Here is a 16,781-nt window from a genome sequence, read left to right as displayed (position 1 = left end):
AGTTTTAAACTAAACTGCAAAAAAAAAATGTTCCCAAAAACATCTCGGTCAGTAAAAAAAAAGTACTATAAAAATAATAAAGCTCGATTATTCGCTTATGTTATACTCAATATAGGTAATAATATCGTTACAATTAATAATGAAAACATTTCTTATTTCTTTTATTTTTATTAAATATTTTCTTATTTTATTTAAAAAAAATTTTTCGCATATTTTTCTGATTTGTAATGAACAAAAGTATGAAATAAATGCATACAGGAATGGGTATGCTATTGACAAGATACTAGGGGTTTGAAACCAGTTTAACCAATTTTCCGAAAAACCGGTTAAAACCGCGGTTTTTCATATTCGAACACCGTAGCCGGAACCCAAACCGAAAGCTTTAAAACACCGGTTAATACACCGTAACTGAAACCTAAAATCTTAAAAAAAACTATTTACAAAACCCAAACCGAAACTTTAGAATTGAAAAACCGTTCTTAAAACCGATTAAAATTTAAAACTAATATCAGTATCTTAGAATTGTATTAAGTTAATTATCTATAATATGTAATAATGTCATTGTAACAATATAGTAGGAGCCTTGTATTACATTTTCAAGCTTTTTTACTCAACAAATAAAGTTTTATTGACATTCATAGAAAAATGACTAATTAAATTTGAAACAGAAAATGTTCCTAAACAGTTCAAAACAAATCAAAATATTTTGAACATTTTATTGTGTATAGAAAATGCAAATATGAACGACCAGTGAAAATGTCATGTATATACGTTCATTTGTTTTAGAGTTATACCAAAAACCAAAATCGATTTGGAGGGAAACCGATTTTGCGTAAAAATTTCCGTTTTTCCTTAATTTTTATGTTGTTTTTCCCGGCGCTTTTGAAAACTATTGGAAATTTTAAATTTTATCTCCCGAATACACCAACAATATTGTCTTTCCCATCGAACAAGATACTGAAGTTGAAAATCGAAGCATTATTTCGACTATATATTGTGTACACCAACACACACAAAAAAAAAAATAAAAAAAAAAACACACATCATTGTAAAATCAATACATTCATCGTTTCACTCAGAATCTAAAATAATTTATTCGAGCATATATTTTATATTTTTTATCACATGACCTTCAACATGAATACCTACCATTAATAAGTTATGATATTGTTATGAATTATGATCGATATACCTATAGTCACATTACTCATATAGAAATATAAAAAAATATTTTACAGAAAAAAAAATGAAAAGGATCGAATATTATAATAACTATATAAACATCGTATACCTAAAGCATAATATGTAGGTATTATGCTTATTGGGAAATATAGTAATTTAAATGCAAACATTATCCATATTATACACTATAGGTATAGAATCTTTGGCGCCTTACAGCATAAGTTGATTAACAAATATATTAAAATGATGAATGATGATGTTTTTTTTTTAAATTTGAATTTTTTGTTAGATACACATAGTAGTTGTACATGATTAGGTTTGTGGCCATCGCTGATCGGTTATAACTTACCAAATAATTTTTAGATTTTCTAGAAACAAAATGACTATTTAAATTATCAGTGGTAGGTACCTATTTGTTTCCATGTGTGTAAAAGTAAGAACATCTTTAAGCCCCCCGTAAATCGCGAGTACGCGCCAGGATAGAATACATTCCAAAAGTATTTTTAAAACGTATCTATGTAATATTCTGTATAGTCGTATAGTCGTATAGGGCGCATAAAACTTACCGACATCCAATATTACATTTATATAACCGTATATATTGTTAAAAAACGATTTCGTATCAGAGACTCAGAAAAACAAAATAGTATACCATTGTGTCCTGCCACTTGGGTAACGCATCTTCGTTTAAATGTATTATGTATTGTATAAATTTAAAAAATTTTGTACATAATATAAATTATAAGATACAACACATAACAACATATTTCTAATGTTTCTCACTTCCTATATACATTAAATATTAATATATAAATAACAATATACATAATTATGTATACTTACGTCTTCCAACCGACTACGAAAAGCTGAGTGTGAATGCATTAGATCGATTATGTATTTTAATTTTTCGTTGGAATTTGATGGCAACGTCATTTCTACGTACATTAAGCAATACTGTCCCTGAATGCCCGAGTTTTCATCGTTCACTCTAAGACATTGATCGAAGTCTCCGAACTGGTTTATATTTCCGTTCAGAATGCCCGATGGTATTTTTGCTGAAGAGTCGTACACTGCAATCAAAAATAAGATATTAAAACTCAAGACTGACGACTCGTACAGTCAAACACTCGAACGTGACAAATACAGCATTTGTTGACAAAGATGCCTTCGACGAAATTGGTCTGTGATGCCATATGACATGTACAAGTGTATAAATTGTATAAGTTATAAGATATAACTTACAAGTGTGGCGGTATTCAAATTGTAAATAATCTACTTTAAAAACTGTAGAAGGTACCGGGCTAATACATTAGTCAGAGATCCAAGATATACATAATATTAAAAAGGTGGACAAGTGAATGTCGCTCTGCTGTACATTAGGTTACAAGTGAGTCACTGTAATGGATGGTTTTAAATTGTAATTCAATGATATAATATCATTGTATAAGAAAAACGGTTCTGAGCGAAGACGGTCAGGCAGCCTATAATATTACTAAGTATATTTAATGATATATTATTGTGAATAAAGTAATTTAAACTAATTTATATATAACCTATTTACGTGGAACCTTGTTTAAATAAATTTTTCAATCCTTAGCTATACAATTTGAATATTTCATAAATTATTCCCGTTTTCCCAGGTACATTACACTAGCACCACAACCTAAACTATTTTCTTCAAATTTGGTTCCATACTTTAGTAACCGATTAGTAGCCATTCGTAACCGAAAATTTATAATTCGTAACCTAAACGAAGTACCAGGAAAACAGTTTTTCCCAACCGGGTGCTGGTGTAACGTTACACCAGCACCCGCACATTGAAATATTCTACTTGGAAGTTCAAAACCAAACTAGGTTTTAGTAACCGATTAGTAACCATTCGTAACCGAAAATTTATAATTCGTAACCTAAATCAAGTACCAGGAAAACCGTTTTTCCCAACCAGGTGCTGATATTATAATCCTTAATATACTCTTTGAATATATTTTTATCAAGTATATACAAGCATATCCTTGATCAAATTTATTTTGGATAGTTTTTTTAACATGAATATGTGCTCGGTTGGGAAAAACAGTTTTCCTGGTACTTCGTTTAGGTTACGAATTATAAATTTTCGGTTACGAATGGTTACTAATCTTAGCGTGTACCTACAGTTCCGGTGCCATTGGGTCATATTCATATAAGCAATCTTTTCAAAATCGGTGTCTCTGCTTGACATGTGGAGGACTCACGGGGACTGAGGAGGACTGACTAACTAATTTTTAAAAATTTTTGCGTAGGCACTTCTGCAGAGTTCTGCTACATTTAAATTTTTTCTAAATGGGAGACAAAGACGTAACTTAATATGACCGCCATTACTATCGAATACCTACCAGAGTATATCAATACGGCATTGTTAAATCCGTTTCCATTCATAGTCTCATTGACGTCTAACATCTTCGATAAGAACAGAACACGAAAGAACGATAAGCTAAATATTATGTTTTATACATAATATTATTATTTTAATTTGAATCGCTCGGATCTATTTTTATTTTATTTTGTATTCACTTCAGATGAAAAATTTTACATTATAGCATTTATATCTTAGTAATCTACTCAGTCTCCATGCGCGAAACCTGCGCGTCTCTCGTTGAACAGAATTTATTAATATAAGGCAATACTTGAGAGTTGAGAAGATTATTATATATTATTTTGTAATTAATTTGTTTATATGGAGACACGTGAGCAGTGTTCGATGGATACTATTCATAGATTATTATCACAATTACCTATTTTTAATTTTAATTAAGCGTTTAGGTTTAATAATAATAATTTGTCCAAGGTCCACCATATTAAGTGTAATGTTTCATTTTGTAAATGATAAAGAGTTTTTTTACATACGTCAACACGTCTTGTACGCACATTGTAAGGAGAAGTCATAAACAAGTAAATTCGGTTAAAATCTGTGAACGAAATGATGGGTTTTATGAATAAATATAATTATTTATTGTATGATTATTGGGTTGGTCATTGTCTTGCCATAATATATATATTGAAATGACGTCACTGTGCAATATACATATCATATTAGGCATAATTTGCAAAACATTCGGAAAAAGCGTGAAGGTTTTTTAAAAATTGTATATGCAGTATACGTAAACATGGTACACCGCTTAACGTCTATTGAATATTAATAGTTGCCGGCTAGTCGGAACAGGTGTAACTATATAGGTATAGGTACCTACATAATAATAATATGACGTATAATATAGACACAGGTGTACACGGTGAATTGCGTAGTATTGTATAAAGTATAATAGGTACTAGGTCGAACTTGAAAAATAACCTCTATAGTATATAGAATGCACGTTGACACTCTCCAATACCAAGTTGTGTGTTGCGAATTCTGTCCGATATAATATTATAGTAAAAAAGCACCAGGATACGAATTCTACAAATTTTAGTTGCCTATTTGTATCAAAAAAAAATTGTGCGACAACCGCATAACGTATTCCTAAAAGGAATTTGAAAATATATGCAAGCGTTTATATTTTATGCGTTTTTCATAATTAACATAATATTAGGTATGCAAAATATGCTAAATACAAATGTTTGCACCTACAAAAATTAAAAACAAATTCTATTTAAAAATATTCAAATTGAATTAATTAAACATAAGTATTTAAAAAATGTGCACTCTATTTTCATATTAAATTCCTGATTCATAATATTAAGTACCTAGAAGGTATAAGTGAATATTTTGGAATGTTATTGTAAATAAATTGTTTATACTCGTTAAAAGTAACTAACTTTAAAATAACTCGTTTAAAAAAAGTTGGTTGATACCTATTGAACAAAAATTAATTTTTTTAATTAACTGTTAAAATATGCGCTATTTATAATATTTTGTATTTGTTACCTTAGAGAATTGTTATGTTACAGTTGACAATTAGTGGAAAGTAGTGTACACAATGTTTTTAAAAGAACACAATTTTTTCAATGTATGGATGTTATTATCAAAAAATTTTACCGTACGAGTTATAATTAAAATGTTCAAATCATTAAAAAACATTCAAAATACAATTTTTCACATAAAATCAGTAGGAAAATCAGTTGGAATAAAATGTGTAGCTTATCTAGCTGCATTTTAAACTAATAAAGAATTTCCTTTTTTTATTTTTATATTTTGTATAAGTGCGCACTATATATTATAATATTATGTGTTAATGTATAATGTATTAATGTATCATTGAATACTAGAATAGGGGATGCTGCGCAGGGTTTAATGTCTTATCTACAAGCCTTAACTTTCAATGCTCTCTCGAATTGGTGACGAAAATACCATTAATGATTAATCTTATTTCAAATTTCCCATTTAATATTTTGAAAAACTATCTTTATTGAGTTGTAAAGGATATATAGGTACCTAACAACCTAACCTACTAATTTACGCTAATCGGCGCTAATCGCTATTATTATAGTAATCGACGTGCTTAAAACAACAGCCGAATTTACAACAATAGAAAACGATATTGTTCCTTGTGGCATGCTGTGACGCTGCATCAGTGAATTAATTAGGTATAGGTACCTAACAAAACAAGTAAAAACAAATAATATTGATCGTATCATTAATACCTACTAAAATAACATAATAGGATTGTTCGAAAACATTACATAATATTATAACCATCAAATAAAATATCCTAAAATATTCGAATTATTTATGTTCACACCTAGGCGTTTCAAAATTATTTTTCTAACACCCGGTACCAAGTTCAATCCTGCCCACGTTGATGATTACCTAGGTGCTATCTATTTATCACTCTATATAGATACAGTAGTACAGTACTCTTATAATTATTCAATCAACACTTTAAACCGTCGAACCATTTTTTATAATAACAGTTTCACTTACTTCTTAATGCCCATATTGTTAATTTTTCTAATTCTCTTAAATAAATTTGACTGTGGTTCTTGCATAATTCGTTCGAACTGCTTAACACAGCCATTGGAGGACTCGCGAAAAACAATCCTTGAATCGTGTTTGACAACAATATTTCGTTTTGTTTATTATCTAAAACACACAAGAAAAGAATAATTAAAATGTATTTAAGTATTATATAGTAAATATATTCTTGTACCCATATAATAATATATTAAACACGCATAGCATTTCCAGTGTTTTTTTGTAAGGATCTTTTTCATATTTTCTCATTCATATAAAATCTATGATCTATATGAAAACAAACCTAGTCCATAATAAATTGAATATTTATATACTTAAAATTATAATTGTACCTACGCAGTACGCTGCAATATAATAATTAATAAATAATAATAATAGTTTATAAAGGGACGCAAGCTATATCAATATGACATTATCAATAAAACCGATACTCAATAGAAATCGATACCTAGTTATTATTAATTTATTATTCAACAATAATATTTTTTAATTTTGTACTTGATTTCTTAATATTTAGGTATTTATTAATTGCAACATTAACAAAAAAGAAAAACTAAGTACTGTACTACTATTTACTGAATAGTCTAATTTTATTATAATATACGATAATTGATTTAGAAGACGCTTTACAAAGATGCATCAACATCATCATTATTAAAAAAATATTTTTTTATTAAATAAAACTATTAAGCTATATTCATAAGCTATATATTAAAATATTATTTGTTAAGCTGTAAACATTTTTTTTTTTATGATTGATAAATACAATTTTTGTTTTACTCATATAATAAATAATAATATACACATTTATAACTTTGATTTAAATGCAATTTGTTATAAATATTTTATTAATTCAGGACTGAAGTTTTTAAGTATAATGAACTAGGTAAATTACCCAACTATTATGTAATAACTAATAACTAAATAGAATAGATTAGGTCCACTGTACTTATATAGGAAATATCAAATTCAATTATGAGGTGTGTTATAAATGACCCTTGATGGAGGGACACTTGCACAACCTTACCAAGTTATCAAAAATATTAAAGATTGGTGCTCCTCGTCAACAATTAAATAAGAAAACATTAAAAAAACTATGTTTTATTACATTAAAATATAACATTTTCCGGGTCAGTTAAAAACTGTCCCCATTTAAAATTTCCACTTGACACAACAAGTAAATGTGGCCTTGATAATGACCAATTATTTGTGTCGTATACTGAATACATTTCAGAGAACTTTAATCTGTCATGCAACTTTTTAATTTTTTCAATAACTCAACTCAAGTATTTACTTATATAGGTAGTTGTGTGCTTATGTGTGCGTATAAAATGGTAGTTTACGGACAAATAGGCGAGCAAAGAGTAAATCGCTCAAATAGACATAAATGGAAATAAAATATTCTTCAGCGATTTGTGATGGTCTGAAGGCTATGACATAAAAACACGAGACGCAGCTTTATAAGTGTTAGGTACCGTTTCCCGGTATTTGGTAAAAATTTACCACGCTGAACAGACCGATTTTTACACGTGATTTTATTATACATACAATGTCAAAAATCATAATGAGTTATCGAGCATGCTCACCCCTATTTTTTCCTTCGATAATAAATTTATTAAAATTCTGATTTTTGAACATAAGGACCATATACTAAAATATACTTAGATTCTTTAAAAGGCCTATAAAATCGTTATGGACTTATGCAGCATATATAAAATAAGTTGATACGAGTAACAGAAGCACTGTGGAAGTTTCCAAGATTTTATTGAAATATCATCAATCCATTTTAAATGAAAACGAGTAAACGAGTTTATATCATATTGAGAATTAAAAAATTTAGAACGTTTCGTCTATAAGGATATATTATATATATATATATATGCCATTCATTCATTATACTATTTGTTCTATTTTTATGTACCTAATTGTGTGGTCTAAGCTAAGGCAAAAGCTCAGATTACGTGCGCACAACATAATACGTTCAACATAATATTTTGATTTAGTTTTTGGCTATATAGGAGCAGAAAATACAAGTTTTACATGATGAAGTTACATGTCATAATATAGCAACGTCGTTACTATTTTACAATTTACAGTTGTTCTTTTTATTAGTTGTATGATACAGAAATCAAATAACACATTTTTAATATTTGATTTAAATATAATATTTTAATACAAAAAGTAATCTGTATACTACAACAAGTTCTTGTCAAAACTCAAAATACAGCAAAATCGTATACTCAGTATAACTGAACTGTCTGAACTATATATTTTTAGACTCGTTTGGTCGTTTCCGAAGCGGATGAGGTCCCCTGCTTGCTGGCCGTAAATAATATTTCTGTACTGGCTTTTTTTCCGAAATACTTTTAATTTTATTTTGGTGCATTCGAAAGCTTAGACTCTTTTACTGTGTCTCAAAAGTGACAATTGTAATGTTTGTACTTAGAACATAGTGTGTGGTATACAATTTACTTGCACTTCCCACTGACTACAGCTCGGCCATGTGTGTATGTTAATGTTTATTCGTGAATATTATTTGATAACCGTTCTTACGTGACTATATTATTATAGAATAGTGGAGTTAGAACGGAAAAGTTGAACTTGAAAATCGTTATGAAATCCGTTACATCACAGTCGAGATGAACTCAAACACTGAATATGATTAAAGTATTAAACGTCCATTAACCTGTTATAAGCATTTAACACTTTTGATGGTTATGGTTATTATTTATTACGTACTAATTATTAGATACTGTTACATTCATAGTGGCTATGATTTACAAATAAAACGAAAAATAGTAAGTACATAAAAATGCAATAAATAAAATAACGATCGACAATATATATAAACAAAATATTTAAATAGCCATCAGCCGTACATAAAAAAATTCTCTAAACACGTTTCGGATGCATTACCTATAGTTGCAATTTTATTAGTAATAGGGTATATTGCTATAATTCTCATAAACAATAAATTTTCTGTATAAAAATTGATATAATAGCTGATAATCATATTTTGTAAGAATTAACCGGGCCAAGGCCAATAGTTTTAATTTTAATAAAATAAAATAGTTGATCGTCGGTTTGGTTATTGTTGGAATTTATTTTTTTGTCAACACTAAAATATTATATTTTACAAAAAAGTAATAACTAATAAGTATAGGTATAAAACTTTCTGAAAGTTTTATGTGCGTCATTCGAGTAATTTTATTCACTTATCCTCTATCGGTAATACGAGTTCTGCTAGTAATAATACACATAAAATATCTTGTACCTGTATAAAATTGAAAATATTTACACTTTATTTATTTTAGGGTTAAAAATGTATAATAAATTATATTATTATTGAGAATGTTTTTTACCTCACGTGTCTATCAATATAGTGTGGTAGGACGGAGAAGGTGATACCATACTACACATTATATAATTTACCAATAATAAATGTGTACATGAAAGCATTACATTATATATTATTATACCTAGAAGTCTTTGAAGTTTTATAGACTTGTAAAATTAATGAAAAAATATCAAGTTATTACTATCCATATTTCATATTATTATATAATAAGCAAAACTTTAAGTGTGCCTACATGGCTACATATTACATTATCAATATTTTATGATAAATTAATAATACGCACACAGAAAAATGATGTTGAAGCTCAAGTATAACGATTTAAAAAAATATATGTAATTTGTAATCAATATTTAATGAATTAGAGCTTAAACCGGGGCAAAATATCTTATTTATTAGGTATTTGCCTACATCATAAAGTATTAAAACGCCAAGGAGGTACCTGCCCCTCATGCCTTCCAGATTATCCCAAGGCATATAAGTATAACATAGTAATCTTGTATGTTTTTTATGAATCGTGAAACTGATAGAGTAGTTGTTTAGGTATTACTTCCTTTCCTCTCAATGTCTTCCTAAATTCTTACATTGTCATTATTTATTAATTTTGAATTGATTTTTATAGGTATTATAGGTACAAGTTCGAAGATTAATTTATGTTGAGGGGGCTAAACTCTCCAGCTCCATCCACACAACTACACAAGTTTCGCTTAAGAGTCTTACAGTTTCTTAATTCCGGTAAAATAACTTTTATATTAGGTACCTATTATAAAATGTAACTAATATCATTGATTATAAATACTAGTATTAATGCTAATATGCTGAATGTATATCTTCGGCTAATTGGTTATTATTCTACTTACTTTTAATTTTTATATTACATTGAAAATAAAGCTCTGAAATTAATTTTGTATACCTACGCTTGAAATGTATGGATGAATTATATTTCGTAACACTAAATTATATAACATGATATATAATATGAATAATAGAGTTTTTAAGCAAATTTGAAATTAATATTCAATAAAGTAGTAAATAAGACTATTGATTCAATTTCAAACAAGAAATTCTTACTTTTGAAGTATACCTCTAATGGCTAATATAATGTATCAAAAAGTATGTATATAACCATATTATTACATACCGATACCTAACACCGCTATATGGCTATATCACTACGTCAGGTAGATATATGACATAGGATCACATACGCAAAAATACGTTTGTTTGTATAAGCCTATAAAGTATAAAATGATAATAATTATAATTTATCGATTGCGTGTTTATAAATATTTTATAAATAACGGCGTATTTACTTATTAGTTATTACGGTAAACACTAAACGCATAAATTACTAATGGATACCTATCTAGTACATAAGAAGGACATATTATATAAAAAACAAGGTAATCACGATTTACAGTCATGTAAAATAATAAAGACATTTAACGTGCCTACCTACCCAAGCTTTTCAATGGGAAACAATAGACGTATAACAGCAACAAGCAATAATTATAGTGTTTGTAATTTGTAAACTGTAAAACTTATAAAAGTTATATTACGTTTTACGTAGATATCTAAATAATATAATATTATTGTGTTTCAGTGTTCGTTATAAATTTTAATAATATATTGTATACAGTGGTGTTTGGTTCATTATGGAGCAAATAATTAATACAAATGTATTGTTATTACCTATTAGTTGTTATAAAAACTATTATAATTATTATGTTGTAGGAATAACAATAACAATATAGTAAAATATCGATGAAATATTAATATGTACTCCAAAACATATAAATATATACAACATTACCTATACAAACTACAAAGATCATGGCATAAAGTATTTATAATAATTTCTACATGGGTTAAAGTATTTCTACGCATTCAAATATTCGACGATAATTATTATTTGAATTGAATTTCACACGGACTATATTTTAATCGGCAAATTGTAATGTAAATAATATTATAATAATACGCAACGAATCGATTTACAATTCTGTGATATATTTTAATAGAATGAACAGAAATAGCGTGTCGTCGTCGGCGGTAAGCGCCCATAAAATATATCACCGCGGACAAATATTTATAGATATTCTAGCTATAACTATGTTCTAGATGATGACTAATGGCGTTTTATAGGTTTTTTTCTCATAGAATTAATTAATGTTATCAGCATTGTTATATTTAGTATTAAGCCATTGTTATCTACAACACTGTCGTCAGTAGTATATTATTACTTGTTAGTCATTACGACATTGCGCCTATATTATTCACAATAATAATCGTTTTAGAATAACATTATAAAAAGGTCCCACGACGATATTGTGTATCTATGCCAAATATAAAACTGTTCAGAATTATTATCGTTGTATACAGAACACGCTATCCTCAGCTGGCTTCGGTAAAAAAATAAAATTACTGAAAATGGAAATTAATAACAATTTCTGAATTATATTTTCATATAATATAAAATGAGAATGAGATAAAATGAGAAATACGAATACAGAGAGTAGAAACCGCACACTCATGTAGTCATGGTTTTTTATAATATAGTAAATCGCAAAAAGAAGTTGTGGTCCCGGGGGCTGGGGGTTAGTTGTAAACTATTGGAGATGAAAATACATTATACAATATGATATTAAATATTATGATCCCTGTTAGCTATAGCCAATAACTTTTAAGTATAATTATAAATTTGTGAACGAGTACCTTTGGCCTATACTTATTTTAATGTCAAATTGTGTTATGATTTTTAGACATTTGGAACGCGTTTGTTTTCGCATAACTGTATAAGTGATAAGTACATCGCATAATATACATATTATAAAATACTATTATAATATATTAATATATAACTATACAACTGTTGATCTATATAATAAGTGATGTGAGTTTTCAATTTATTAATTGCGAACCCAAACCTTTACTGAATGTGTCACGAGGTCAACGCGATTGTTAACAATCCATATCAATCGAGTTGTGCCCGCTTCGGTGCTGCTCGATATTATCAAAAGTCAGCATAGTTAGTTTATATTAATATTATTATTGTCATTAGTAAGTTATAAATACATAGATAACATAGGAGTAACTGGGCTTTTAAGTTAGGCGGGCCTGGAATTCTGACATTTTTTATAAAATAATTAATAAGGTATGAGGTAATGAAGACAGTGTCACCCTCGTCAAACCTCTCACAATATTATAGCATTAAGTTATTATCCTATTCAATATTCATACGTATGAAATACATACGAACACGATCAGACAATATTTTAACATTATTTAATTTAATAAATGTAAAATATAGATTGATTACTAATTAATATTACATTCAAATACCAAGGGCCGTATTTAAATTCGATGCTTAAGGAATACTTATTCTTAAGCATCGAATATGAATACGGCCCTAAGTTTTACCTATTTTGTATCAATTATATTCAATATCTATTAAAAATTGTATTATATGTCTTTCTTATTAGTTATTGCATTCATAAATACGTTTATTCGTGGTTAATATTATTATTTATTATGAACAATCGGCATACAATGGCCGTCATTGATTACATATATTTAATCATTGCTATTGTCTTGTCTACCAGATAAAAACACATAACATATTATTATTATGGATGTTTCTATTAATTTATTAATTTATTTTCCAAATATTTAAATTGGGATTTTATACTAAGTCGCCGACATGACGTGTTAGTTTAAACAAAATAGTTATTTTTAAAATTGTGCAGCAATAATAAAGTTGACGATGTTATGAATACACATTTACCCAAAAAATGTGAATGATTGTCAACAAAATCGGTCTACCGTCTATATCAATGGAAAGCCGCTCGACTTGTGACTCGCCCGTGTAGATGTATTTTATTATGAATAATTACGATTTATCATTTTTGTTTGGGAAGTTTGTATTGGAAATGAACCTAAGGGTTTTAAACCTAAACTTACAACTTCAAATTGACCGTAATATATTATGTTGGCTGAATATTTGTCGGTTAAAGTACTGTTGGCTGAAATATGTGTTGGCTAAAATACTGTCGGTGCAAATATTTTTAGCTAAAATACATCCCCTCTGGCCGCCCTTCATAAAGGAATCGATGTACCTTTGACCATAATAAAAATAGGTTTGGCGAATTGATGAACTATTAGTAGGTATCGGATATTATTTATCTTAACTAACACATTTTACATTTTATAAGGTATGGGCGTAATTTTTTGGATGTGCATTTATATCCCGCAAAGTGGTATCGATGCCCTTTATATTTTATAGATTTTATATTTTTCAAATATTTTATGTAAATTATACGCGTGCTCTACTGTTTATACACTAATTCACTTGTGTTCTTCAATTGCATTTAATGTGCATAATAATTATAGGTGAAGTCTATGTTATGGAGGGACCAATCCGACCAAACAAACGATAGATTCTAATTATTTTATTATAACTATTAACTATTTTTAAAGGTATTTTTACCGACCGGCTCCGTATCTTGTTCCATACTAATTCGATTCGTGAAAACCCCCTTTTAATTATAAAATATATCGAGAAAAAACGCAATCGACATAATATTATTTTGCGAGACGTTCCTTGCAAATGAGGACACACGTCAAAAACTTGCAGATATCGAATATAGCAATTATATCATCGCAAATTGAGGCATTTAAATTTTAAGATTTTAATATTCTTCATAATAATATCTTTTCATTATAGGTAGGTACCTATATTTATTATTTATTGGAAATGTTAAATACCTTCTAAAATATTATTAATTCAATTAAATCGTCTTCTATGCTATTTTAATTGAAAATAATATAATTACATTTTTGCATTATACAAGACTTATTTTGATTTGTATTGAAGAAAAAAAACGATTATCAGTTATTTAAATGACGTGTTGTTGTTTAAAACGTAAATTATAATAATTTAAAAATCAGCTATGATTATAGTCATTATAGTTGGCTATTGTTAAATTGTTTTGGATTCCACGCAAAATGCTAAAATGATGACCCTGTCTGGCCTGTTTTAAGCCAAGAAACGGTACTGTTTTCATGTTATGATAGAAAGATACCAAAATCACCATCACACGCACCAAACAGTCCAAGCTATAAATAAAATTGAAACATTTACGAATGAAATTCACGTGTAGAAAATATAATTTTTTTCAAGTAATGCGTTTGAGTCTATATGCTTTATAAACTATTTACATGTTATATTTTCTTAATAATAATAGTTACGTAATATTATTTTATTTTGTTTTATGATGTTAGAAGTAAGCCTACACGGATATTATGAAAAAGAAACTCATTTTTATTTTTATCAACGAAATGCCGTCCGACTGCAGTAATATTTTAGTTATTTTTAAAATAGATTTAGGTCCGCACGGTTTTCAATTGACGTAAATCATGCTCACGGTGCGAACGAACTTAAACAAAGTAAATCGAAAAACGAGCATAATATTATGATACGTTGAGCACAATACGTCTGACTGTGAAACGGCCTGGGCCAGCTGACGTTTAATAAATTAATTTTAATTTTAATTTAAAAAAAAAAATTCCTCTTTGGATAACTAGTTCTATCAGAGAATACTTATCAATTTTCATTGACATTGTTCGTGAAGAGCATTTTTTTTGACACCATGTTCATGAATTACTCGTAAGTTTTTATGAAGTGTTGTTGCGCCATTCGCCTATAATTATTTAAAAGAAGTCCTTGATTAAGTAATTATTATGATTAATTGGTTATAGAATAATTTTGAAAATTTCTGATTGCGATAACATAATATAGTGTATAATTATTATATAAATAATAACTTCAAAATTATGATCTGATATCTGAACTCGTCGTGTAGGTATAACGACATGACATTATAATATGTATACAAAAACCGTTTTGTGCAATTTTATATTTACATCATTCCGGGGTATTGTTCATAATATTACAATTTTAATGATATCGTTAATTTATGATACTTTAATATGTTTTTTTTTTTTATTCATTTGCCTTGCTCTATAGCTGTGTAATATAATATATTTTAACATAATATTATAAGAGCGTGTCTATGTGCGTTCGTCCTCGTACTATATAGCTACAGCTACGGCCCACAGCCCGTCTGCAACTATACTATTTTAGGTCTATGACCTCCTATCTCGGTCTGCCTCCCGTAACTTTTTCAGCTTACATTTTTAAACCACCAATTGGCTATTATGTTAAAATTAAAAATTCTACTTAAAAATCAAAACACTATCACTGATAAAAAAAAATGCAAACAAATTTAGAAAAAAAAATTGAATATTCATAATAACTCACGCTATAATATTATAGTTAATATAAGATAATAATAATTGGTAAGCTAATATTATTAAAAACATTATAATTAAAAATACTTAATTAGAATAAATTTAGATTGATATTTTAACTTTATTGACCTTTTATTAAATACTTAAAATTACGTAATATGTAATGATTGATAATATTGTTATCCAAATATTTTTTGTGATCTTAAACTGTGTTATTTTTATTTTTGTTTGGAAAATGAGTTTAAAAAGTATAGTTTTCACATACAATTCATTTTTAATTTTCTACTATCATTTTATAGTTTTTGTTTTGTTATTTTGTTAGAGACAAAACTATAGAGGTATATAAATGTTTAAAAAAAGGTAACAGAAATGATGCACAAAAGCATTACACAAACTATATTATTACCTATCCTTTTTGAATCATTTTTTTATCAGCTAGTAATCCGCGTTGGGCCTGGGCGCGCTGTTATTATAATTTGGGACGAAATCGAAAATCAATATGTACCTAATAAATGAATAAAAGTTCTAGCTTAGATACAATATAGACGTTCGTCTATCGAATACAGTATATAAATATAAACACCAAATATACACAAATGTATACTATCGTTGGAACGAATAAATTTGAATCGTAATCGGTTCGTCACCGATCGTGTCAAAAGCGCATTTACCTACATTTCTTTACGAGTTAGAGCCGCAGACAACGCAATGATATTATATAACTGTATGTTGAAATTTGATCAATAGAGATAAACGATTTTTATATTAACGTATCTGGATACGTTGAATTTTAAATGTTGGTGCGATATCGATCGACACATCGTCTCGAGAAATCAACTACAGGAACCATAGGAACTTTCCGAACAGGATGGCATTGGCCGTAAACTGGTCACACATTTTGGCGCGCGCACTTAGACTTTCGTTTTTAATACACGAGACATACGCGGTCTATAACAATATATTGACGATAACTCGGATAGCAGCAGT

At 28.1% G+C, this 16,781-nt stretch overlaps 1 protein-coding gene across 1 annotated transcript in view; it reads right to left on the bottom strand.

Moving 5' to 3' along the window:
* LOC132934719 (uncharacterized) overlaps window positions 1-16,781 on the bottom strand; it is a 65,119-nt gene that overhangs the window by 22,335 nt on the left and 26,003 nt on the right. The window contains exons 2-3 of the mRNA XM_061001057.1: window positions 6,080-6,238; window positions 2,026-2,252 (exon numbers count right to left, since the gene is read on the bottom strand). Coding sequence (XP_060857040.1) covers window positions 2,026-2,252; window positions 6,080-6,238 — 386 coding nt within the window. The remainder of the gene's footprint in view (window positions 1-2,025; window positions 2,253-6,079; window positions 6,239-16,781) is intronic.

Source organism: Metopolophium dirhodum, chromosome 1 (genome assembly GCF_019925205.1).
Source record: "Metopolophium dirhodum isolate CAU chromosome 1, ASM1992520v1, whole genome shotgun sequence".
NCBI classification, from domain to species: domain Eukaryota; kingdom Metazoa; phylum Arthropoda; class Insecta; order Hemiptera; family Aphididae; genus Metopolophium; species Metopolophium dirhodum.
This window is presented reverse-complemented; position numbering and strand designations above follow the sequence as displayed.